At 45.0% G+C, this 26,312-nt stretch overlaps 2 protein-coding genes across 2 annotated transcripts in view; one reads left to right on the top strand and one right to left on the bottom strand.

Moving 5' to 3' along the window:
- Positions 1-2,383: 2,383 nt before the first annotated feature.
- On the top strand, positions 2,384-17,107 carry SVOPL (SVOP like; the record flags this gene model as incomplete). The annotated part of the gene is made up of 12 exons (XM_082310198.1): positions 2,384-2,455; positions 2,560-2,684; positions 4,174-4,237; positions 5,720-5,845; positions 7,278-7,406; positions 9,060-9,133; positions 10,647-10,849; positions 11,809-11,920; positions 13,056-13,137; positions 14,639-14,728; positions 15,101-15,214; positions 17,096-17,107. The coding sequence occupies 12 exons, from the start codon at positions 2,384-2,386 to the stop codon at positions 17,105-17,107; spliced, it is 1,203 nt and encodes a 400-aa protein (XP_082166324.1).
- Positions 17,108-18,295: 1,188 nt separating this feature from the next.
- Positions 18,296-26,312, bottom strand: part of TRIM24 (tripartite motif containing 24) — a 66,247-nt gene continuing 58,230 nt past the window's right edge. Inside the window, exons 16-19 of the mRNA XM_082310402.1 lie at positions 23,974-24,106; positions 22,471-22,545; positions 21,022-21,171; positions 18,296-19,902 (exon numbers count right to left, since the gene is read on the bottom strand). Coding sequence (XP_082166528.1) covers positions 19,693-19,902; positions 21,022-21,171; positions 22,471-22,545; positions 23,974-24,106 — 568 coding nt within the window. The 3' untranslated portion in view covers positions 18,296-19,692. The remainder of the gene's footprint in view (positions 19,903-21,021; positions 21,172-22,470; positions 22,546-23,973; positions 24,107-26,312) is intronic.

Raw genomic sequence — 26,312 nt, 5'->3', positions numbered from 1 at the left:
GTAATGTTGATGGGTTTGAGATGACTTACTTGGGAGATAAATGGCCTGACAGAAAAATTTATGCAGCTACGACTTTACCTAAATAAGAGCTTAAAAGTATACATATACTGAAAGCTTTCTGCCAGGTCTGTTTATAAAGTCATCCCAGCCCTGATCTTGAGATGCTTTGTTTGCTCTTGAAATGGGAGGGGGGAGGAGTCAGGAATAAAAGCTTAGGAGACAAAACTGAGCTCAGAGCTCCCGGCGGTGCTTGTCTTGCAGGGCTCGGGGCTAGGGCAGCCCCCAGCTCACACCGCCCGTGCCAGGAGCAGGCCCGTACCCCAGGAGTGCAGAGGGGCTGAGCACCGCGGCAGTTTGGGCAGAAGGAGGGAGCAGCCCATTGCTCAGATGCAGTCCCAGCCATGGGTTTCTGAAGCGGCTGGGGTAACCTGGGACAAGGCTCTAAAAGCCCCAGGGGGGCGAGGCTGTCCTTCCCCCATGCCCAGCCTGCCCTCTCCCCCGCTGGCTGCTGTTTCAGCAAACCCTGACGTGCCTGGCCACCAGTGTCCCCAGGGGCTGGTCAGCGGGGACACAACTGGTACGATGTTTCCAGCCTTTCTCCTGGTGCAGTCCCACAGTAGCATGAAATGGTTCACATTTCATAAAAAGGAGGTACAATTTGACTGCTGACATGTTTTTTCTCTCTGTCTTTCTTTGCCTTTGGCCTTCAGCGCAGAAGACATTTACGGTGGAAGAAGCTGTGGAAACCATTGGGTTTGGGAGGTTCCACATTGCGCTTTTCCTGATCATGGGCAGCACTGGGGTAGGTGTCTGCAGCCATCTGCACTGGCCTAAAAAACTCTCATTTTCCTTATTACTGTGCCATAACAACCATAAGCACCACGGGCACGTATTGCAGCCCATTTTTTTCACACATACCTTCTCAAGCAGGATTTCTGCTGTTGACATCTTTGGCTAAAATTGATATTGGCCACAACTGATATCAGACCTATTTCAGGGCAAAGCCAAGCAGGTTGGCCCAGAGCATCCTGGCCTGGCCCCTGCCCTGGAGCACCATCCCACCAGCCAGCACTGACAGGACACTTCTTCAATAGTGCCTGAGGGTTAGGTTCAGCCTCCCGACAGCATTTTTCATGCCATCCCTAGGGCACCCAAGCCCTGTGCAATCTGGCACAGGAGGGCTGCACTCCTCTCACCCTGAAAAATTTCCTAACTGCCAAGGTCTTGGGTTAATGGTGTATCTGGTCTGAGAACTGGGGCACAAGCCTGAGGCCAGGCTTGTGTAAAGGTGCGATGGGGACATATCCATGAGGAACACTGCAGCCGAGGTGTAAAAAACTCTAGCTATGTGTGAACGATAGGCTCATTTCTTAACTGAAGCCAGCTGCTGGGGCAAACAGCCAATGAAGCAATTGAATTTTTAATCAAAAACAGTTTTAAGGGGTCATCTTTGTGTTAGTTACCTAAATTCACAGCTCGGTACCTAACCAAGCCGCTTAGTTTCCAGAGATAGTTGAAGACCTTTCATTAGCACAGCTGGGTAAGAGTCTCCTCTGCAAAGGATGAGTCTTTCCAGCCTTCCTAGGTACACAGTGTACCTAGATACCTGTTTTCTAGGTGCACCTTTCTCCCCTCCTCTCCCTGTTTCCACGTGCTCACATCTTCCGGATCAGGCACAGGGCTCACGCCGCTATCGAGGCACCATGGCTTCACAGGGCTGTTTTGACGTGGTGGGACTGCCGTGGCCGCAGGCTTGGTGGGACTGAGGGACTTTCTGCTGTGGGCTTCTTGTGGCTTCCTTTCTTGCTAATGTGCACACTCATTCCTGAAGGTGGTTGAAGCCATGGAGATCATGCTAATAGCTGTTGTGTCCCCTCTCATCCGATGTGAGTGGCAGCTTCAGGACTGGCAGGTGGCTTTAGTGACAACGGTGAGTGACTTGTGCTCCCCCCATGCAGGTCATCCACTACGTGGGCATTGTCCAGGGCACCACCACGGGCTTTGTAAAATACATTTCCCAGTGAACCAAATAAATTCCTAGGGCCTCCTCTCAGGGACAAGAACAGTACCGCAACTGTAGAAAACCAGAAAGTGAGCTGATGTAAGCACATGTCTGCGCCCAGAGCTGTAATGCCAAAACAAGCCCCCACTTCCATATTCTTATTTTGAAGTCCTTGCCATCCAACCCTCAGCTTTGAAGGTTGAAGCAGTGAGTGCCTACAAAGAGGAAGTCAACCCCTGAAAGCCACCTCGCTCATGGCTCTGGGCACCGTAGTTCATCCTGCTGCTTGGAAAGCATTCAACTCACCCACAGTTCAAAGAGCAGAGCTGCCTGGTGCCACCAGGAGTGGGCCCTCCACAGCTGTGTTTCAATTCCCCTTAGATGGTGTTTTTTGGCTACATGGTCTTCAGCATAGTGCTTGGGCTCCTGGCCGACAGGTATGGCCGCTGGAAGGTGAGTGAGCACCAGGGACTGCATGTTCTTTTCCCAAGCCCTGTGGGTGCCATGCACCTGGCTGAGCCTGTGGTTTGATGACCCTAATTTTGCCCCTTTTGCAGATTCTGCTGCTTTCATTCCTCTGGGCAGCCTATTTCTCCCTGCTGACCTCATTTGCCCCATCCTACATCTGGTTTGTGTTCCTGCGGGCCATGGTAGGAGGTGGCGTGTCAGGCCACGCGCAAGGGTAAGGTTGTGCCTCGTGCATCGTGACGTGGGCAGTGACAAGCCAGCCTTCACGGAGAGGTTAGCAGAGGCACCCCCAGACCTGGAGGGGCTGAGTTCCCGGGTTTACAGCAAGAAAGGCCCTTCAAGCTCGTTTTGGTTGACCCTGGAGGAGCGCCTGGTTTTCCTTGCGCTGAGCCTGCTAAGCCGTGGCTGCACTGTGACCTGGAGGAGATGGCAGGGAAGGGGCCTCCACGGGGGCTGGAAGTGGAAAGGGGAGCAAATTCCCACATCACCTTAAAACAAAGTGCCATTCTGTAATTTCACTGAATCCCAGTCAATCAACCTAAATTGCAGTTCCCAAGGACTCCCGAGCCCAGGAATAGAGGGGGCAGCTGGTTTATGTTAAGCCAGTGACAGAGGGATTATTAAGCACATATATTATAAAAACAATTAGACAGGTAACAGATGAGCAAAGGCTGCTTCCTCGTAAAAAAGTCAGAACAATTCTGCTTAAGTAGCAAATTCTTCTTGAACTGATGTAAAACGCTCCCACTTAAATGAAACTTTTTGCCCTGTTCAGGCGGAAAGGGGGATATGGAGGGGGAGAGGAGAAATTCAGAATATTAACAACCACTTCACTAGCACTGGCAAAATAAATTATCTCTTTCGATTCTCTCAGGGAAATAAATGCAACGTTTCAGCATCTTCCGTGGTTCCTTGAACCTCCGTGTTGCCCACGCAGGAAAGCCCAAAGCTGGTCACGCTGACCCAAGACCCCTTTGCTGAAGCAAAGTATGGGAGGGAGATAGGTGGTGTTGGGTGGAGAAGGCACCGTGCGCCCAGGTTGCGCATCCGCCAAGCTCCCGGGGATGCTTCCTTTGCAGGAGGGCCCCCATTCCCTTGCCAGGGAGGCTGCTAATGAGCCTAATGAGGATGGAGGGAAATTGCACATTTTATAAAATGCTTCAGTAGCTGAGATAGAAGGAGCCAACATGCGTCTTCCTCCCTCTCTCTCTTTTCAGTCAAGGTAGCACAATTCACACCTGTGAGCTTGATAGGTGCCAGTGCCAGGCCCTCCCCCAAGGGTTATCCAACCATGTGATAAAAAGTGGAATGGACTGTTTTCTTTATTTAATGAAAAAAATGATGCACTAAAAATTGTCCACTCCTACAAATGTACTCTGCACCTGTGCTGACACCTCAGTTGCCCCACGGGGCCTTCCCGTAGGTTTCCTGGAGCACAGGAACACCTGCCTGTATCCTGCAGCCCCGGCCTGGAGAGGATTCACGCCATGCGTCTCCCTTGCGTGTAGTTTGGTGCCTGCCCGAGTGGGAGGCATATCGAGCACGGACCCCCTCTCTGGGTGCTCAGTGGTAGAAGAGGGATGGTCACCCTGCCTACGGGCAGCAACGTCCAGCACTAACTGAGCTGAGCTGAACTGCTGCTTGATTAGTATAGAAATTCTCATTGTTGCTGTATTTCTGCACTTTTTTTCCCTTTTCACTAGGCTTATCATAAAAACGGAATTTTTGCCCACCAAATACCGAGGATACATGTTACCCTTATCTCAGGTAAGAGTGAGCACGTTACTGTTTCTTCTAGCCCTGAGTCCCGGGAGATTTGTCCTGCTGCTGTTTGGAAGCTGGGCCTCCACCACATCAGCCTTTCTCCCAGACTATTTGCATTTATCTTGGTCCGAGCGAGTGCTTGCTGCCTCCTGCGCCCTGGAGCGTGGCGTCTGTGTTATTAAGGTGTACACAGGCAGCTGCCTGCAGAAAAGAGGCAATTTCTTCTCAAATAATTGGATGCCCCAAACATTGCATGGGGGCTTTTAGTGGTGGCTGACACCCAGCCTCTCAGCGGCCCTATGGATAACGGTGCTACCTGCTCGAATGGGGCCGGTGCCGGTGGGCGTTCCAGCAAGCCTGGGGCTAGCGGCACCACTGGCCCCCTCTGAGCCTGGGCTTATCCTCTCCTCTCTTTGGACTTGTTTAATAACAAGTGATTAACGAGGTGATTCCCAGATGAGGTCCTAATCTGTGCCTCTCCCTGTCCCTGTTCAGGGACGGCACGGGGCTTTCCGCAGGATAGGGCTGGCATAGTTAGTCCCAGATTCAGCCTGAGACGTGCTGGGAAGGTTGTGACCGCTTGCTGGGTGAAGACTACAGCAAGCATGACTGGGGTTGTTGCTTACTCCACTTCTGCAGTGGGCACTTGCTGCATGTGCAAGTGATCTGCAGAGGCCTCACTAAGCAGATGAATTCATCTGACAACTGAGCCAAAAGTGTTTGTATACAGTCTTGGTGGCAGGGATAATTTGCTTTTCATTACTGCCTGTTTGATCCCAGGGCTTCATTACCAAAGTGTCATCAGAAACACAAAGGTTTATAAAAAAGAATAATCTTGTATTTCTCCCCAGAAACATGTTAATTCTGCCCACAGATTACTCATGAACTTGCTGTGGCTTTCATATATTTGTTTGTGCTTTGTGTTGGCTGAGCTCCCTTGGGTGGTCCCCTGGAAAGGGACGCGCTTCCTAATGGCAACAAGTGAACTTTGGGGAGGAATGTACTTGCAGATCGGAGGGGCCAGATTCTCTGTTGCTATAACTTGGCATTGAGACTACTGGAGACACACCAACTTCCAGCAGTGGAAATCTGGCCTGGTTTTGACTTCGGTGCTTGTAACTCTGCTGCTCCCCTGCAGACATTTAGACAAGAGGAAAATTCATGGGTGTGAGCATTAGCAGAGAAGCGACTGGAAGGACAAAAGAAGTGGCTTTGAGTACAATGGTAGCCACAGCAAGTTATCTGTTTTCATCTGGAGCTAATTAAGACTATCTTCAGCCATCCCTCCCCAAATCCTTGTCTGTCTTTCCCTCTTTCCTTCAACCCAAGCTCAGCTTCTCAGACAGCTGTCGGATGGCTCAGTTGGAACCGCAGCCCTCCCCAGCACCGATTCCCACCTATCCGTGGAACCAGACCAGAAGGGAAGAAAATAAACCAATCGTTGCCATGTGTTCATGTGTTAACCCCTTCCTTTCCCTTGGAAAGGTGTTTTGGTTGGCAGGATCCTTGTTAATCATTGGCCTGGCATCGGTGGTGAACCCAACAATTGGCTGGCGGTGGCTGATCAGAATCGCCTCCATCCCAGGCATCCTTCTCATCCTTGTGTTCAAGGTAGGAAGAGTTCTTCTCCCCACTCCCTGACACACCACCACCGACCTGGCATCTCCCCAGGCACCAAGAGGCATCACCCTCCACCTCCCACATGCCTGGGACTGTCCTTGTGTCCTCCTTTTACCACTGCAGCCCTCTCACCCAGGGGGCTTGGGAAGGTCCTGATGGCCTGGGGGGGGCTGCAGACCAGCTGCTGAGGAGATGTCACCCTGCGGAAGATGGCTTGGCTTTGCTTTGCAAAGCCTCTGGCTTTGCTGCCCTGCTGTAGCCCTCCAGCACCACAGGTTCCAGTGTCCAGGCTGCCAGTGGTAGCCAGGGACCACGGTGATGGGCCAGGCATCGAGAGGAAGACAGGCTGGGCAGGATATGCAAAAAATCACAAGTAACATCTTCAGTCTAGTGCTGACCACAGCACACCCTCTTCAGTCTTTACATTTGCTAGGGCTGACGAATGAAGCCTCAGTAAAGTGTTCACAGAGCAAATCGGTGTCAGGGTCAACCACAGCTTCCCCAGGTTTACTCATGCTTCAGAAATATCAGCCTCGGACATGAGGACCGTCTTATTTGTGGGGAGTGATGTGGAAAATCCCTACTTACAGTGCTCGTGGGCGCTGCAGTGCTAAGCTGTGGCTGGTGCAAGCTGTGCAGATGTGAAAGCTCTTCCTGCAGCTGAACGAATGCACAAGCCCACCTGGGGTGCTACCTGGGCAGTCAAATGCAAGGTCGCTGTGAACGTCCACTCATATAACTTTGATGTTTGGTTTCCCTGATTGTTTTTGCCAGAAAAAGATGGGTAGCAAAAGTTTTTAGTCCAGAAGGAAAAAAGACACAGTCAGCATACATACCTTTAGAAAAGGAGTCTTTAATTCATATTTCAGTGACACAAATGTAATTGTTTATAGGTTAATAGAGTTATCATTTAATAAAAAGGTATTTTATTTTGGAAAGAGCACCAGGTGTGGGTGAATGTTGCAAATGCTAGTGATGAGTGAGTTTGTTCCTAAATTTAATCCATGTCTTCCTTTTTTTTTTAATGGCCTTGTTGAGTCTTCCAAGACTTTTGCTTAAGTGACACCTGCCTCATCCTGCTTTAGAATTTCAATTAATTAAGGGCTGTGTTTGTTAAACCTGTGTCTTTGGCTTCCACCTCTCTTGAGTGCTTGCCACAGACAGCTCAGTAGCAGACCCCTGGGAGCTGGACCAAGAAATGGGTTCGCTGGGCAAGGTGAGCCCCCCAACATGGGGTATGGGGAGCTGGGACATGCAAGGGTGCCCCAGGCCATGGCTCTGAGGAGGACAGGCAAAGGCTGTTCCAGCCCCGGCAGTGCCCCGTGATAACCTGGCTGGGCTCCTGGGCATGACGGGAAGCTGTGAGTAGAGCTGCGTGGACAGAGAGGTGCAGAAAGGCTTTCTGACGCTGCTTCGCTTTCAGTTCATCCCGGAGTCGGCGCGGTACAACGTGTCCACGGGAAACACGGCGGCTGCCCTGGCCACGCTGCGCAGGATAGCCAAGATGAACGGGGCGGCGATGCCCGAAGGGGTGCTGAGGGAGCCCACCAAGGTAGGCCGAGCCCGCGGCGCTGCCCGGCCCCTCCGTCCCGGGCAGGGCTGCCGGCATGTGGGGTTTGGGGAGGGAGTGGGAGCACCAAGCATGTCTCGCTCTGCCTCTCTCCCTCCCTTCACCTGGTTTCTTTCCAAACAACTATTGGGTGTGATGATGAAGATATCATTTTTCTTTTGGAGAGACAATAATCTTGGCCCTCAAAATGGAATTGAGTTTTCTGCTTTTTTTTGCGTTCTTTGTATTTGCTCAGAAAAATATCATGCTGAGAAAAGATTTGCTTCCTTTACCACCAAAAGGGCTCCTGGCAAAGCGCGTTCTTCCTTATTGCCCATCCATCCCCCAGAGGCGTCCCCTGTGCCGTGAGACCGGGGGCCTGCCCCTCGGGCTCCCTGTCAGGGCTGTGGCTGGTCAGGCTGCAAGGATCCCTGCCATGAGGTCAACCCACTGCTCCCAGAGGCTTCTCCCAGCCCCTGGCTGGGCTCGTCTGCTGGGTCCCAGCACCTCAGGTCCCTGAGTGTGGAGCCACGGACCAGCAGAAGAGGGTCAAAGCAGGAGAGGCCATTTCAGAGCTACCGCCATTTGCACCTGTAAGCATCTGAGCAGCTCAGGAGTTGATCACTACTGGACCAAAATGCCCAAAAGCACGTGTGGGTGTTGCAGGTGGGGCAGGAGAGGAGCTGGGGGCCAGGGCCCCCCCGAGGCTGCTCCCCCTTATCCCCAGTCTGGGCCTTACTGACTGCAGGGTGGGAGGGCTTATTCCGTCCTTTGACCCTCAAGAGAGGAAGATTGGACAAAGCTATTGTCCAGGGCCTCAAAATTATTATCCAGCTCTTGTAAGTCCCTTTCCTGGACCTCTTTGCTGCTTATTCCATCCCACAGGCACCAAGCATTGTCCTTAGCAATTCATGCAAGATGGTGCTATTGTATTGGAATTAATTAGGATTAAAGCTTCCCTGTAGTTTAATTGAATTCATGTAATGGACCCACATTGGCTGTGAGAAGGGTTTTTGTTAGTTATGCACCCTCTCAGGCTTAGCCAATGATGAGGAAAATAAAAATAAAGGCAACCCAAACTGTCCCTGTGAACTTGTCTCCCCTCGGTGGTGGGATGCTGGGGCAGCTGCCGGCTCTTGGGGAGCAGCAGAGCGGGCAAGGCCCCCCACTGCCTGCTTGTCTCTCTGCTCACTGGCATTTCAGGCCTCCCTGCAAGATGTGCGTGGCCACAAACTTGCTCCACATGCAGACCAGCGGACGCTTGGCCCCTGTCCCCAAAACATGGGGCAATGGGAGGTGCCAGCAGCCCCGGCAGCGCTGGCCCCTCAGCAGCAACCAGGTCTCCCTCTGGCACTGTGACGGTCATGCTGGGGCCAGACTGCCAGGAGCTGGGGGCTCCTGTGGGGGCCAGGAGTGTTCCCTTCTCCTCCCCTCCATCCTTCGCAGCGCGTCCTCCTGTGGGCATCCTTTGGGAAGAGGGGCTTTCCTCTCTGGAGGGCTGATGGGTGCTGTGTTGCACCATCTGTCATTGTCGTGCCGTCAGCAGCCTGGAGCGAAGGCGGGGGGGCCTGGGGTGCCAGCTGCTGCCACAGAACACTCGCCCCTGTGTAAAAGATGCCTTTTAAAAAACTTCTATTTCTATCAAACAATTTGCAGGAAAGGAGAGGAAGATTCAAGGACCTCATCCACCCCAAATACCTCAGAACCACGTTGCAGATATGGATCATATGGTAAAAAAAAAAGTCTTTTTTTTTTTCTTCTTCTTTTTTTTCTTCTCTTGTTTATCAGCTCATTCTCTCAGTTGAATGTGCGCAGGGAGCAGAAGTCTCCCGTTGACTCTGCCATCACGGGTCACCGTAGGCATGTCCTGATCTCAGACCATGCCTCAGACACCTTGTGTCAGTCAGTGTTAAGATAGGCAGAAAAAGGCTGGACATCCAGGACGGTGCAGGGCGCCATGAGTCCCTCCTCAGGACAGGGCAGCTCAGGGGAGGTGGGGTAGGAGCCAGACGAGAGCCGCAGGAGAGAGCCCACGTCTGCCTGCAGCGTGCCCCAGCAACGTGCCCGCAGCTCTGCTTCCCTTCTGGGTGCAAACTTGTTCTTCCCGAGAGGAGGAGAAATGCAGCACCTTTGCAGGCCAGGCAATGTATCAGTGAAACAGGGCTCCAACAGAAACTCATTAACTGTTACCAGTGCCACTGGCTGGGGAAAATTAAGATTGAAGAGAGATGCGTTTCATATGCAATGTTCCCGGTAGCTGTATGCAAGGATAATATATGTTTCATTGACTTTGCTGCCTGGAATGGAAATGTATAAATAATGGGTCCGTGGGAACTCATTGACCCAAAATGTTTCTAAGTCAGGCCTTGAATTTTTTATGTTTTTTTTTCCCCTCAACTTGTATGAGTGTTACAAAATATCTTTCTTTTTGTTTTTTTAATTCTCCTTTCTCTCCTAGTCCCCCAGGAGTCACTGGCATGTTCTCGGGTTTGCATTCCTGCCCCCCACGCCCCGAGCATCCCCCGCCTCGCCAGGCAGCTCGTTTCCTAGCTCAGATTCTGCTGCTTGTTTCTGAAACTGCCAGGGGGGACAAAAAAGTGAAAATTACTTCTCGGCCTGCTTATGACTAGGCATATGCTGAATTACTATAACGACACAGCCAGGCTGCCATCACCAATGCTGTGTTCTTGATAGTCAGCCAGGGTGCGATGTGAGCCTCCCCAGCCAGCTAATGAAAACTCTTTTTGAAAATCCCTGGGCAGAAAGGATAAGAACTAGAAAAAAAAACCTGAACGGTTGCTTCACATGAGCTGCCAGCATTGGTGCCTCATGTTGAGACTCCCTGGTCCCCTGGAAAGGGGTGGTTTGGAAATGTCTCCACCCACTTACAGCCCTGTGTGAGGAAAGGGACCGAAGGGGCATGGTCTCCCCAGCGTGACTGCAGCAGGTCACCTGCTGCAAGAAACAGCACTAAAAGGGGCAAGCAAAACGATGATCTATGAGCTGGGGTAGGGTCCTCCAAGGAAGAGAGGTGCATGGACACAGGTGGTAGTGGTGTGCTGTGGGTGGGGAGGTCGGTGACCTGGTGGGTGCCCAAGTCACTGCTAGGCTCAGGCTAAGGGGGTCCATCATGTAGAGCTGGTGCATGCAGCAGGGGTCCCAGGGCACCCAAAACCTGCTGCATTTCTGTTTCCTCACCTTCCCCATCGTTGCTGCCGCTCACTGCAGTGTTTCCCCTGCCAGGCTTGGCATAGCTTTCGCTTATTATGGGGTCATCTTGGCCAGCGCTGAGTTACTGGAGCGGGACCTCGTCTGTGGCTCTGCGGCACCACTGGTGCAGGACCCTGGCGATGACTCCGAGGAGAGCCGCAGCCCCTGCCACTGCCACTTGTTCGGGCCCACTGCCTACCAGACCATGATCATCAGCACAGTCGGAGAGATCGCACGTAACCTCTTCTCCCCTCCCTGCCCTGTCAGTCCCTCTTTACCAGCCAATACCCGCTGCAAAGCTTTTAGCTTTGCATGCATTTGGTGACATGCCGGAGGTCGAAATATCCTCAGCATTGCTGGCTCTTCAGATGAAGGTCTGTGACACAGGTCATGAGCTGGTGGCAAGGGGCAAGGGAGGGCATTGCTCCCCAGGTGAATAATTCAACTTCAGCACGGGTCCTCCCACCAGCAGAGCCAAAGATCTCCTTTGCAGTTAGTACGTACTGGCAGCCTTGGTTAGATTCCAGGGGAAATGGCTCCTAACTTATCAGAATCAAGCCTGGCTTCCCAAATTCTCAGACATAGTTTTTGGAAAGTCATAAATAAGCAAGGATTGCAAATAGTTGCATGATGTAACTGAATGCACCACACAAGTGCCCTACTTAGGAGATGGTGGCCTGAGGAGCAGGTCCTCTGCTGAGTGCTACAGTAAAGGATGGCTAAGTGCCCAGGGAATCTGCAGCAAACCAAAATGCTTCCTGGTGCAGCCTGCCAGGGAGCGCCGGCTCATGGGGGCGACTCAACGGGGCACGGTCTGGGCCCCCGTGTTTGGCTGGGCCATGGCCAGAGGGAGCAAAACCACCCAGGCCAGCGGTGGTCACCCAGCGGGTGCCTTCCCTTGCCTGTGCTACTCATGGCTCAGGGCAAGTGCTGGTGTCCTGCCGTAGTACAGCAGGGCAGTTTCAGAGGACAGGCTCCATCCTCTGAGAGGAAGGTAAAACAACAAACAAGAAGCACGGGGGAAACCTACAGAGTTTGGGTACAGGAAGGGAATTATAGGGTTTGTGCATTTTGTAGTGCATTTGGCAGGCAATGAGGATGCAGAGAAGTATTTTTGAGGCGTAAGTTCTATCAAGACAGACAATCATTGCAGTTAGGTCATTGAACATTTTACGGTTTTCCTTTTTATCTCCAGTAAATCCTTTGAACATTCTTGTCATCAACTTCCTTGGAAGACGCCTGAGCCTGTGTATCACCATGGGATGTACGGCGCTATTCTTTCTTCTCCTTAATATCTGCACCTCGAGGTAGTCTTGCTCAGCATGCGGGTGTTGCTGGGGGGGTTGGCAATGCTGTGGGCAGAACCTGTGGTATTCTCAGGTCACCAGTCAGTCAGGCCAGTAATTCTTGTACGCCTGAAAAACACCTCTGACTGGTTTCCTGCACTTCCCGGGAAAGCTGCGGCTGCAGATGCTGGGGTGCAGGGGCATGCAGAGCAACTCACTTGTATTACTGAGCCCACATGGCTTCCCCTAAGCATACAACTAGCTGCTTTCTAGTGCAGTCTGGAAAATTAAAAATGATGTGAAAAACATCCACCAGAAAGAAGTCATATTTTTCTTTCAGTCACTTCCCCCCGCCTTCTTTCATTTTTGGCAATGCTACCTAAGTCTCCTCTAACTTGTAGAGTCAGGCACTTTAAGAGGAGCTCAAAACATCAAGGGAAAGGCTGCTGTTAGTGCTATAATTATTATCATCAGGTTGATTTGTCAGGATGTGTAAGAAAGACCCTTCTTGAGCTGGCAGTGTCATGGTTGCTACAAATCAGGATGGCTTCAAGCTGAAGTTTCCTCTAAACTGGCTGGTAGCCTGACAGCTGCTCACCAGCCGTGTACACCCCTGCTGCTTGCCCCATGGGCCACTGGCCCTGGAGGCTGGCTGAAATACTTGGAAGCTGGAATGGGAGGCTGTAAATAGTTGTTAAGCTAAATAAGCCCCTGTCAGGAAGCTTACAGTCATTCTGTAAGGCATTGGCCTCCGTACTGCTATTATTATTTTCAGATTTCCCTAAAACTGAGCCTGGCCATCATATTTGCTTGCAATAGTTTTATACAGGAACCGAAAGCAGGGGCTAGGCTGGAAGTCAGACTCGACCGTAACGCTGAAGGCACCAGCTGAGCCACGGCAGTCCTGTTCAGATCGTTCCCTCCAGCCTCTAACACTGGCCTAAAGGAAATCTAACATGAAATAGCCCATTGTCGAACATGCCTTGCCAATGGACTAAAGAAAGATTATACTTGTCAGCAATCAGCTTTTCTTTATGCTTTCCCTTATATTAAGCCGGTAAAAGCCTTAGCACAGTGCAGATATTAGGATGCATCTCTGCTGCTCAGCGTTCAGTGATACTAATGCTTTGCTCCACATGGCTGGCTCTCTCTCTAGCACAGGCACGATTGGGTTTCTCTTCATGCTGCGTGCCTTGGTTTCAGCAAACTTCAACACCATCTACATTTACACAGCAGAGGTGGGTCCTCCTGAAAGTACGTTAAGCTGCTCTGGGGCATGAAAGACCGTTTGCCTATACCCAGGAATGCTGCCATATCTATTGACCAGTTGAAGTCACCTTCCTTGAACAAAGTCTCTCTGGCTTCCTGGCCACACTGTTTTCATATGCAAGATCAGAGAAGGAATCAGAAAACTAGCTGGAGATGAGACGAGCAGGAGGAAGAGGAAGGCCCTGCTGAGCCACCTCTTGGTCAGCTACTACAAAACGTTATTTTTGAGGATGTTGTGCACCACCATCTTCCAAAACCCACAGTCTTTCCCCTCCCAACCCCTGCAAAGTTAGTTAGAAAATAGGCTACCACTGAAAGGAACATTTCCCAGCACTTTCTTAAGAGGCTGATGTAGTAGTGTGAGGTTATATACAAGATTTTTTTTTACTTAGTGGAAATTGCTGTGTTCTGTCTGCAAATAGTTTTAATCCTTCAGAGAGCTTGTCCTTCATACAACTTTGGAGCCATGAATTCTGTGCGTTGTTGGGGTTTTTGGTTGTTCTTTTTTAAACAAACAATTGTGTGAAGTTAAATGTATTGCCTTGCAGATTGAGTAAAGTGATAAAAAAGCAAACAGAAGTAGCTCCCTGTGTTGGCCTGATATACTTCTTTTAATAGCACACTCCATTATTTAAGCATGCACCAGGCTTGAATAAATACCAATGTTTTAATAGTCCGGAATTGGATGCTGTTGATGGACAGACTGTTGCTGCAACGGCCCTATCATAAACCAATGCTACTCACAATTTAATCAATGAATGATCAAAACCAAACTTGGAAATCCCCTTTCTGGCCACATGCCTGGACTCTTCTTGAATTACCTTACCTCACCTCCATTGGCTTGGCCCAGTAAAGTATTTAAACAAAGGCTTCCATGAATACACGTGCTAAAATCTATTGATATTAACAGAACTTTTAATTAAAAAGAAGTTAAGCAAAATACATGCTTAAGTGGGTTTTTTTGGCACAGGTGCTTGGGAGATGTGAAAAAGAAAATACGCAAAGCACAGTCTTCTAAGCCTGGACGTTTCTTATTGGGATCTGTAAATAGGCAGTCTTGAAGGCTGCAGACAATATCCTTTCGTCCTGCCTTCCAGATACAGGGCCTGCCAATATACATTGAATTCTTCCTTTAGCACCCAGCTGATCCTCTGCGACTTTGATGTGAGCTGCCCAGCACAGCTGGGAGAAAGGTGGTGGTGGTGGTGGTAAGCAAAGAGCAGGGGAATCACATCCAGCTTTGACTGAGTTGCCCTAAAACTTTACTTGAGGCAAAGAATGGCAAATCTGTAATGGCACAAAAAAGACCTAAAGGAGCCTTTATTTCTTTTCGTATCTTATCCCACTAGCTGCCCTTGATAACGTAATGAGTCTCTCTGAAGGAAGGGAAAAAAAAAAAAGGGGGAAAGATAAGGACACGTATCACAGATCATTGTTGCACTAATCTGGTTTCTTTCTGGCCTGTTGTAGGTTTATCCCACCACAATGCGAGCCCTGGGGATGGGAACAAGTGGGTCATTGTGCCGTGTTGGAGCCATGGTGGCCCCATTTATATCACAAGTAAGAGCATGCTTGATCATGTTGGTAGACATTGTGCCTATCATCGTTGCTATGAAATAGAGAGATGCCCCTGAAGTTCACAAAAAAAAAAAAAAAAAAAAATCTTCATTCCTCCAACTTATTAGTTCTTTATCTGACATTAACACAGAGTACTTTTGTGGTCTTTGCTAGATGCAGATCTGCAAAAATCTCCTCCTGAGCTAAGCTTGCTAGTATTTGGTACTTTCTGAAAGCTCTTGGATTCACAAGACTGTTTTTCTGTTGCCGAGTCTCTCAGGTGCTTGTGACCCTTTGTCCACTCTTTAATTACTAATTAATGGCCAGCCCCCCCCCGCCCCTGAGCTGATGTTGGAACTGTTGCTTTACCTGCAGGTTCTTATGAGTGCGTCTTTCATTGGGGCCCTGTGTCTTTTCTCCGCTGTGTGCGTCGTGTGTGCAATCTCTGCCTTCACGCTGCCCATCGAGACCAAGGGCAGGGCACTGCAGGTTTGTATTACCGCGCCAGGAGCTCCTCTCTATCTAAATGCTATTTTGAAACTAGTAGATTATGATTCAGCCAGAATCCAAACCAAACTCTCCGGAGGGATCATAAGCCAAAATAAGGCCTGGCAGGCAAGCACAGGAATGTGCTGTTGCGGCAGCTTAAAGCACTGTCACCCCAGTTGCCTAAAGCTCGTTTCTCATAAAAGAACGAACCAGAAGGCCTGCCCTAGCCCCAGCAACCTCATGCAAGCGCGTTAGCTTCAGCTAGTGCAAGCCTCTCTGCTAGCATCTTCGGTCCTGTTCTGAAGCGAGGACAGCAGATACAAGTAATGCCTTAAACTGCTAAAGCCATTTCTTCCTCAGATTCAAGTCAAAAGCCCCAACTGCATCAGCCCGTTAGCTAAGCCCTTGTGGCTAGCGTTTCCTAAAAAGCAATCAGCCAAAATGCTAAGCACAAAGATTAAGGGGAAGGTTTAAATCCAGACAGCCTCTCATGCACAAGTCGCACTAGTTTAATTACAGGAGGTGGTGAGCAGTTCTGTCACTCTCGTCGAAATCAGCTCCACCAGCATGGAAATTTCCACATCGTGCACGGAGCATGCCCACATCACACTGCCCGTTACTCTGCAGTCTTACCTGTATAAACCAGAAGACCATGGGCTAAATAATCCACTTTCTTTAGCAGCCTAGAGCAAGACAGATGTTTGATCAAACTGTTTTATATGGGCTTCAGAACCAGACTTTTAAAAAACCATATATACAAACACACACATATTACATATATACACACACTCTTAACACACAACTTCTTGGGTGACATCTTCTAAGTTTTCCCCAAGGTGCACGGGACAGTTAACCTTAGGCTTTTCAGAAAAGCAACATATTAATCATTGCCTGCTTCTTTAAATGCCTGTCTTTTAGAAATGCTTGTCTTTTATGTTTTGATGCCATTTAAAATATCTATATCATATTCTGTAAAAGACTGGGGAAAATAAGTAAGGAAGCGGACAAAGCAACTTACTCTTCCCTTGTGGGTGAAGTTAAACCCTGTGCACAGAGGCCAGAGAGCCACTTAGGTCTTCAAATGGCTGGATTTACAGTAATTACTAAGCAAAACACTTCATTAAAACTGCTTTAGACCTAAAGGGAAAGCTTTGATTCAGCTACAGTTGGATTAACTTTAGCTAACAAACAGTGGTGGAGATAAATGAGAGCGTAATGATTCCTTAATGGGATCCCCCCTTTTCCTAGGGTCTTAATAGCATTATTATCCTCCTAGCTACAAATAAGAGTTATAAGGTCCAGCTGCTGGCTTTTATATGCACAAGTCAAAAGGATGGAAAAATAAAAATCTGCAGAACTAGTTGTGTACTCAGAGAAGGCACCATTAGATCTTAAATTCAACTTGCCACCTCTTTATCTTGTGGTCATTTCAGAGATTACGTTTGTGTACGTAGTCATTCGGGGACTGCTGAATCATGACTGTTGACCGTGTTGTCCAAGGGCCTCACAAGTACAGTAATCCAATCCATACAAGAATTTAAATACATGATGTAAAAGCTCTTTTAACGTGGCAGTTTTTAGTCCTAAGGCTCCACACAATAGATGTGCTCCTTAAAGCTAGGTCTAAATGAACCAACTAAATAAAAAATATATAATTAACTTTTTGTGAAATCTAGACAATGACATTTAAAAAACATATCTAATCTTGTTTCAGTTTATTAGGACAGCATCAGTCCACTCTCAAAGCAGTCACAGGGATTGCCTGTCAGAGGCGAGACCTTTTGGACATATCCAAATGGATATTGTTTTCCCCTGTACCCATTTTCTGTTGGTCTTCATATGCCTTTTGTTAATTTAATGTATTTTCTTTCCCCTTTTTAGCAAGTAAAATGAAAGCAAGCGTTTGATGTTGGATTGGGTGGGAAAGAAAAATAAACCTTTGGAATCTGTCGTTTCCTGTGAGCTGCATTTGATGTTGATTGTTTCTTCATACCATCTCCATTATTAAAAATTGTAACTGAACAGTGTAAGAAAGAGCTATGATTCGTATAGACTAATGGCAAATTTCTCAAGGACGTTCCCTTTCTTATGATTCAATAAATAGATGCTTTCTACCTGTCCCATGAAGTGAAATGAGGATTCTTTACTACTAGTGCTATTAGTAGTGACATTCCACACACACACCAAAAAAAAAAAAAAAGCTTTGCCATAGCAGCTTGAAAGTATATAATACTTTCCCGTAAAAACAAAATAGCATTCCTCAACAATTTGTGCATATACCATCTATCTGCACTGCAGTAGTTAAATTTTAACATTCAAACCTCATTCCAGTAACAATTTCTGAAGATTCTCAGGGTGACATTCAAGACCACAAAATGAAAGCTGAGTCAGATTTTTCCAGTGGATTATTTAAACAGAGACATTTTCAAACACTTTACAGCAGACAGGTAAGTCACTGGACTGCAGGAGTACGTCTACGCTCCTCTGCCCAGCATTTTCCATTGGGAGAACAACTTGAGTGTGAGGCTGTACAGGTGTCTAACTTCACCTCTAAATGCACTAAGCCTCCTAATAAATCTGTGCTTGCAGCTTATGGTCCAGAGAAACACACAGCACCTTCCTCTGGAAGCACTGTTAAACCTGGTGACAGGGTATCTAGGACTTCCAGGCATTGCTAGATCTTTCAAGACTTCACTGTTGCAATGCCAGTGCCTCTTATTTCTTATGTCTGTGCACTAATCACACCTGTTTTGTTAGAATGGTCTCCCTCACCATCCTCTTCTGCTCCGTTACCTCTCTTCCTTTTTTTCTGGTACTCTGGGATCGTAAAACTCCTGCTACAAGCAACTCGCTCCAGGTAATAACAACTTTCCACAAAAAAACCCCACCCCAAAACAAAAGGGGGGGGGGGGGGGGGGAGGAAAAAGGGACAATAAATGGTTACTCTGGGCAGCTTAAAAATCAACCACGTGATCATGGCATTTCAAAAGCTATGGCAAAGGCCTGCTGCAAACACAACTGATGTTCTTTTGAAGTGTCCACTACACTGAAGTGTGCAGTGCCCCCCTATGACAAAGGCAGGTGGGTAGTATCTCAGCTGGTGAGAGGAAAAAAAGGGCCTTTTTCTGACTGCATATGTACACAGCAGGGAGGAAGAAGCAGCAGCGCTTGTATGTACTCTCTTCAATGAGCCATCCATACCACCACATCAGTGCTACACAGCAAGTCAAAAGCAGGCTTGCGTACACTCCGATGCCTTCGCAATTCCATCTGCAAAATTCTGGCATAATCAGAGCTCAATTAATCCAAAAGACTGCCTGCTCTCCAAAAAACTCAGTTTTCATTTAAGGCGACATAAATGAGGAGTATAAACCAATAGCTGGAGCAACCATAGACAAGTACTTCTCTAACTCTGCAATCTCTGAGGGCAGAAATAACCATCTATATTGTTGTTAGTGCTTCTGGAAAGTGGACAGAACAAAAAAAGCTAATTTGTCCTCACCTTCTGGTGATTTTAACAAGGACAGATGAAGGGCTGAAGAGCAGTATCTTTCTTTTTTCTACGCCTCTTCAAACTTGTGTACTTCCAAGTGAATAACAACGCTGGTTGCATTCTGACAACAACATATTTAGAAATTTGGAAAAACAACAAGAGCTTGTGGACAGAAAGGATGCTTTTTTCCCCTCTCTAAACATACACAAAGACTGACTGATAGCTGCAAGCAAACATTTTTCCCCTCGAGACTTTGCCATCAACTCCATTAAACAAAGGTACATCAAACTTGCGACATCTGTTAAACAAAATAGCACAGGAATACCATTGTTTTTTGCTGGCGGTGAGAAAAACGGCACAAAACAAAGTATTCTGTCCTTTACTTCCTCCATCAAAAAGCTTCAAACAATATTTTTTTTTTTTTTAAGTTATTTTTAATACACTCTCCCTTACATTTTAAAATTACCATTAACTTCTTTGGGGGCAACTACACTTTCATTGTACCAGTCAGTATTGCAGGACAATAATATTACACCATCTGTTTTCATGGCTTGTGTTAAATACAGTACAAAGAAATCAAATTATGGCCAGCCACATGCCTTTGGTAAAATTAAAAATCTGGTGAGATCACGTTTTCTTCAAACTCAGAAAGCCACATGTTGAACCCACGTAATGTTTTAAAGTTCAATTCTATACAAACTTCTTTTGTTCCTCAAAGTTAAACAGCTGTCACCCCACGCAAATGGCAACTTCTGTGCTGCTCCAGAAGTACGATGAAAAGTTTGGAACTTCAGAGAAGCTCTCCACATGCCTTGATCTCCATTAGCTTTGTATTTCAGACAAGGGGTAGAAAGTCGAGTAAATATCCACAAACCTACAAGTCAAAGCAGTCAGTCATGATTTTTTTCCCCTTTTCACAATTAACAGTGATTGATAAATATTCTTAGTTTTTAAAAAAAAAACGTTCCGTAGTAACACATGCGGCTCATTTAAGCAACTGACGGTCTTCTCCTTTGAGGCGTTTTTTCCGGGGCTGTACAAAGTCATCATCCGAATCATCAGTAAGTTCTGGATTATCTTTTTCACTCTGGCAGTTGGGTTGTACAGGGAACTTTCTCTCAGGATAAAGGTTCCTTAGAAGTTCTTCAAAGTACGCTTCAAGTTTCATACCGGCATCAGCCACTTCTGATTCAGGCTGTTGGGAGAATTAATAACATCAATGCATCACAAAATAACGCTATACTTAGATCACATTAGGTCTTTTAGGTGCTCTTACAAATGACAAAAAAAATCAGTCAGCATTAAGAATGGCACCTGTAGAACACATGGTCCCAAAGACACACGCCTGCAAAACAGAGGGCGAGGGTAGATCTTTTGGCCAACACCTCCAATGACTTTTTTCTCTGATGGATTATCACAGAAGCCAATTGCAAAAGCCATACTGCCTGGGTTCTGAAAGCTATATAAAGAGATTCTAAAAACTCTTAAATCTTGACTAAAAAAAGAAAAAAAAAAGAAGTTGGGTTATGCTGTGAAATATATAGGTATGCCTTCAGGGTGTTAAAGCGTTTTGGAACAACTGCTTGAAATGCTGGAATTTCTCTAGCTTATAGACCTTTTTTATTTACGGTGAAAATATTACTAGGATAGATGATGATTGTAACAGGGAAGACTAGGCAGTCCTAAAGTCATTCATAGCCACCATGGCTGATCAGTTTCCTGAAGCGGAGGTCGCCATGGCAGGAAGTATTCCCAGCTATCCAGGGGGACTGGGCGAGGACACCATTGAGGCCACTTAGAGAAGCCTTTATTCCCAGTGTAATTCTCTTGCATTTTGTGGTCCACTCAGTACCTGCATCCCTTTTTCACCATGTGTTCCCTTATGTGCAGTGAAGGATAATAACAATCACTCAACATGCAACTAGAAATCACAAGGGTGAGTACAGACCTCCCAGAATGAAAATCCCACTGAATTTAAGATTTGAGGCAAGGAGGATTAAACCAATTTTTAAATCAAATGCCCACCATTAACCTCTGCGATAAACAATTGTCCTGTTCTTTACCTGCTGCCCTGCCATTCAGCTAGCATGTTTATTACAATCCTCTTTCCTTCTATGGAAGGATCTACACTGCATAGTCATCTACCACCACAGTAGTTTCAAATGTCATCTATGTTTTCACTGCAGTCTCATCATCAAAATAAGTTTAACAATTAATAAACTAAATTCTTGTGTTGCAAGTTCTACCCCCACTACAGTTTTCCTGAAAGCAATTAAGCCTACAGAACCAGATAAAGTATATCTACTTTTCTAACCTCATTAAATTCAGCACAGTTTTGGAAAATCAGTCTGAAATCAGCCACAAAATCTTCTGGCTTTGTGTAGAATGAATTGGTCACTTCAAGTCTTTTCTTGATGGTTGACAAGTCCATAGGCTTTTTGATTATTTTGTAGTAATCGGGAACCTAAATGGAGAATAAAATCTTTTACCAAATGCAGTTATGTTCATTACTTACTGTTTTATAAACCTTTAGCTCTGAGGGAGATGGCAAGATTTAGTCCCACCTTCAAAGTACAATTCTAAGACATAAGAATTATACTTTTAACATATACGCAGACAGTTTCTGGAATAACAGTGACGTATGCTAGTTTTGCTGGCTAAAATATACTCCTCCCAATGCCTATTTTAAAATAAAAGAAAAACAAATAAAAATCCCACCTACATTGACTACATATGATAGAGGAAACGATTTGGGCATTATTTTTGGATGCAGTCAAATGAGCCATCTATTAAGCTTCACTCTCAAGACTACCATATGATAACTTTGACAACCCACTCCAACAGAGACAGTACATGGGTTGCTCAAAATGAATTTTGGTCATGAAATACATCCAAAAAATGATTCAGAGATATCAATGATTTTGGCATCTCAAACTGTGGTTGTAGGATTAAGATGTATTCTTTCTTTAGAAAGACTTAGAAATTAGAAAATAAGATATGAAATCCAATGATAATATGTTTATACTTTTTTCCTAACTAGATTCACATTTTAAGAGAGATGCTATAATACCTGAATTTAGTAATACATGATGATCAAATGATTAATCAATTAATCTCTTGTGCCCCTTCTTATTATTAAACTCTGTGGAATGTTCTTCAAAAGAAGAAATCTTATTCAAATGGAATAAAAAGGGTGCAATGGAGCATATTACTTATTGATGAATTCTTTTCCCATTGACTTGTCTTGAGGAACATAAAAGAGGTACTTTTCATCTGATCACGCTGGTAACTCTTCTGTGTGTCCTTGGACTTCTAATACACCCAGGTATTGTTTACCATTTTAAACTAATAAATTTCAAACTAATAATAAGAAATTCAATCTCATATTAGTACTATGGAGTACTCTAATTCTCAAAATCAGGTAATTTCAAAAAAACCCAAACATATCTCAATTCAACTTTTTAGTGATATCACCCAGCATTGTGAAATCAGCAGACAGTGTTAGAACTTACTTTTTGTGTCTATTTTTGAAGTATTAAGTAAAATCAGTTCTTGGGGAATTTTACTAGCAAATCCCCTTCCAACCTAATGCTTCAACTTTTAACTCCCCTTCAGACAGTTTTAATAAAATTAAACACATTTAATACACTCAACATCTGGGAAACTTGACTTCTGATAATGGACTGTGATGGGACATAAAAATGCCATTAGAAACACGCCAATTATGCTACTAACATAAAATAGAAAGAAGTGAGGTACATACTGTGGGAGGAACTGGATCTTGAAAAGCAAGACTCATTTCGTGACAGTAGAGGTATAGCAGCAGCCTTTCACACTTCTGTGTCAAGAAAAATAGATACCCAAGTAATTAGAGAATCCTACATGATTTGTTCTAAAATAACAAACTACAGAAAATACCAGACAGATGCTCAGCACTCCCTCAGCCCCTAAGCAGAAAAGTGAGCACAGAAAATGTATTTGGAAGCAAGATTAACTGTCATAACTAGTGGCCTACAGTATTCCTTCTCTCCAAGATATATCATTATCAACTCTCAAATGCATGCTATGTAACCTCACACAGTTACTAACAGCGTTATTCAGCATTTGCTGAGCCCAGCAGACATTCCAGGGAATTAAAAAGCATGTGTGGCTCTTAGTGCTTTACAAATATTCAGAGATAGCAGTAATATTTTTCCTGAGCTGGGTATAACTGCTCTGTAACTGCAAAGCCTATAGTGCTTTTTGTTAGCAGCAGGAAGGAATCTCTCTTCTTTGTGTATCCAAATATATTAAACTAGATCTTGAGCCTTGAAAGAGATTCTAAAGAGAGTTTTGTGTGATTTTATGCTTGCTGATCCTTTATCAGACTATTTATAGGACTTTTACAAATCACATTTTTATAACTTACATTTAAAGCAAAATATAAACACAGCTAGCTTTTTTCCTTTTAGATAGCAGCACATGTAAATAATGGTTCTACAGGTAGACTAAGACCCCAAATAAAATACTAATTTCAGTGTATTTACACAAGTTGCCAGTTGAAACCAAGTAAAACACTGCTGAAAGTTTCCAATACAGCTCAAAATTGCTTAAAAAAAAGTTTTAAATAATTATAAAACAACTACAAAGAAATGAGAAAAATCAAACACCCCCCCAAAACCCCAAGAATCCAAAAGATTCTGTCAAGCAGTTCAACTATCTGCAGTTGAACGGCACAATTTTCTTTAACTGTGAGGTTTAAGGGAAAAAACAGAAGTTGGAGACCCACTGCTTGCTTTGTAGCTTTTCCACCAGAATGTTCAAACCTGCAAAAGGATAGCAGTTATTTCCAGAGCCTTGTGTTAATCTCTGCAGGATCAGTATTGCATCTCTCTATATCTTCATTGTGAAAGAACCCACTTTAATTTTTTAAAAGGATGTTGACAAAGTGCTTTAAAGACTAAAACCATTAGTTGATAACGTCAACCTATGCCAAATTTGGAGAGCACAAACAAAGAAAAAAAAAATGCTCAATGCAAGGTCACTGTGTATGAGAGCTCTGGTAGAAACAGCACTTGGTAATTCCCAGAACACAGTCCCAGTTCAGAGCACCAGATCACCACCACTTCTTCATTCAGAATGTGTTGTTCAGCATGTTTACATGAAGGCTGCTATGATCTCAGAGCTTATTTTAAAAGTTAGTTCTCCTTTTTTACCATCACTTTTTAAAAGATACATAAATTTCAGAATACAAGAAGCAGCAAGACAGTACTCATTTTATCCTTACCCTACGGTCTATTGGCGCCAAACCCACAGTGTCTTCCAATTTTCTTTTTTCAGAGCTGTGAGCGGGTTTATCACAGTCATATTCAACTTCTGGCTTGGACAAATCCCGACAGAATGTACAAATCCACTCTCCACTAAAGAAGACAAACAGACACATTGACCTCAGTGATGTAGCACACTCTTGACAAAAGGCTTTCCACATATTTCTGGATAACTTCCTCATTTGTGGGGTGTTTGTTTCTGCATTGCGTGTTGCTTTGCGGTTGGTGGTTTTTTAAACACTGCAAAAGGCAGAGACTGCTGGTAAAAATGCTGTATTAGAACTTTGTTTCCTCTTAATGACACTGGTGTCACTTACGGTGTCCTAACAGAAAAATGGTTTGTCATAATAGACAAATGGTGTCTACCTTTGTTTGTACTGAAATTTTTCACTTGAGCTCATAGGATTCAACCAAAGCATTATTAAGAGTTCTGTTTCCTAACTACAGAGAGACTGAAGGAATTGTATAGGCCGAACAGAAGGAAAAGCGTTAGTGTTATATGGTGAGAACTATATATTCTCTCTACAAGCTTGATCTACAACACACTACTACTCTATATAGATTACCCTAGGCAAGGCTTTTTGGAAAACTGGAAATTCTTCACTCCCTAAAACTTTCAGATGTTCCTGATTTTATCGGTTAGTCTAGGAAAACCCTATGGATTGACATGACAGCGTAAGATTATGAGACAAAATTAGTTTTGCAAGCTGTGTTCACTGATTCTCTAATACAATTTGTGAACCTCAAAGTTTTGAAAAACCTATGAAGAGTCTACGTTTTTAATATAAATGAAGAAACACAAATGAAGAAACTTGCATGCTTGCAGATAACCACAAGAGGGCTGAATTGTACTTCTTACGTAGTAGACAGAATTTGGCAATAAGGAGTTATGAGATCTAACTGCGTGTATTTACTCAGAGGTATGCTATAATAATAAGATCTTTGTAAAAGGGAAATAGTTTCTGCAGTGCCTTTTAATTCATTTCAATAGTAAGGCAGACGACTTTCCAAGTTAAAAAAAAAAAAATCTTACTGTTTTTTATTTAAAGTAATCCAAAGATTTCCACCATCTGCTAGTTGTAGCATACAGTAGTGAATAATCGGCATTTTCCTTCAAAGAGACTTTTACCTTCTACTGTCTTAACTTGACGGAGTTATTTATACGACAGTGTCACCTCTGTGCCTGGACTAGCATCAGAGAAATGATGTGGCAGATAAACAAAAATAGATAAAGGCCATGATATAAAGATCTCATGATACAAGAAAACAGGAAACACATGAAAGATGGAGGAATGATGCATTTAAATATCCAAGAATCAGGAAGAGTGTGGTGGGTTAGAGTGCAGGAAAAAAGATGCAGTGACCTCATGAATCTATAGGGGAAATTGTTCTATCCACCTGAAGCAAGAACAAGAAGCAATCATGAAAGAAGTAGACTGACACTCCTGACATACTAATAAAGGAATTATTTTGTGTGTTTGAGGGAACTAACGCTAAGAGACCAAAGTTTGTTAAGCAGACTGTTAACACCTGCAAAAAAAAAAAAAAAAAAAACCACCAAAAAAACCCAAAAAACGAACCACAAAGATGAGAACAAAAACCTGATGCATCTGATGCCAGGAGGAAAATCAAGCTAACCGGGGTTCTGAAGTCCAGGAACACAGTGCACTTGTATTAATATGCACCTTTACAGATCTGAACACTTGTCAGAAAAGTTGTTTTCGGCTCCCTTGCCCCCAGACATCATCATCTCAGTTTCCACAGAATGATCCAGTAAAAGAGAGACATTTTAAAGACTTATTCTTGAAGCTTTAATAGAAGCAAAGCCTTGTAAATACATAGTTATCTACCTGCTTAAAGATTTTTTTTTTCTTGTCAGAAAGGCACAAATGTTTATTAGTTTAAGTGCTTACTGTAACTTTACTGGGTTTTGCTTATAGCAAAGCTGTAACATAGCATCATTTTATTTAAAAAAAAAACAACTGTAATTTGAAGTTTCAAAAAGTAAAAGAAACATTTTTATGTGCCATTTCTAGTGACATTTAAAAGAGTAGATATGCTTGCAGAAGTATGCTTGTTCAGAGTAGCACAGAGATAATCACTGTACTAAACTAAGTTGCTATCCAAATGTTTTACACCAGCAAACTATGCTGATATTTAATAAGAAAACCTAATATTTATAAAAGCATTAAACAATGAACATGTTACGGCAGATGTTTTTATCCTTTAATACTAATAAGCTTATTGCATGGCATTTCCAAGTTGGAACATTGCAAAATGCCATTTATCTTAATCAAAG

Source organism: Platalea leucorodia, assembly GCF_965183815.1.
Source record: "Platalea leucorodia genome assembly, chromosome: 4".
Taxonomy (NCBI): domain Eukaryota; kingdom Metazoa; phylum Chordata; class Aves; order Pelecaniformes; family Threskiornithidae; genus Platalea; species Platalea leucorodia.
This window is presented reverse-complemented; position numbering and strand designations above follow the sequence as displayed.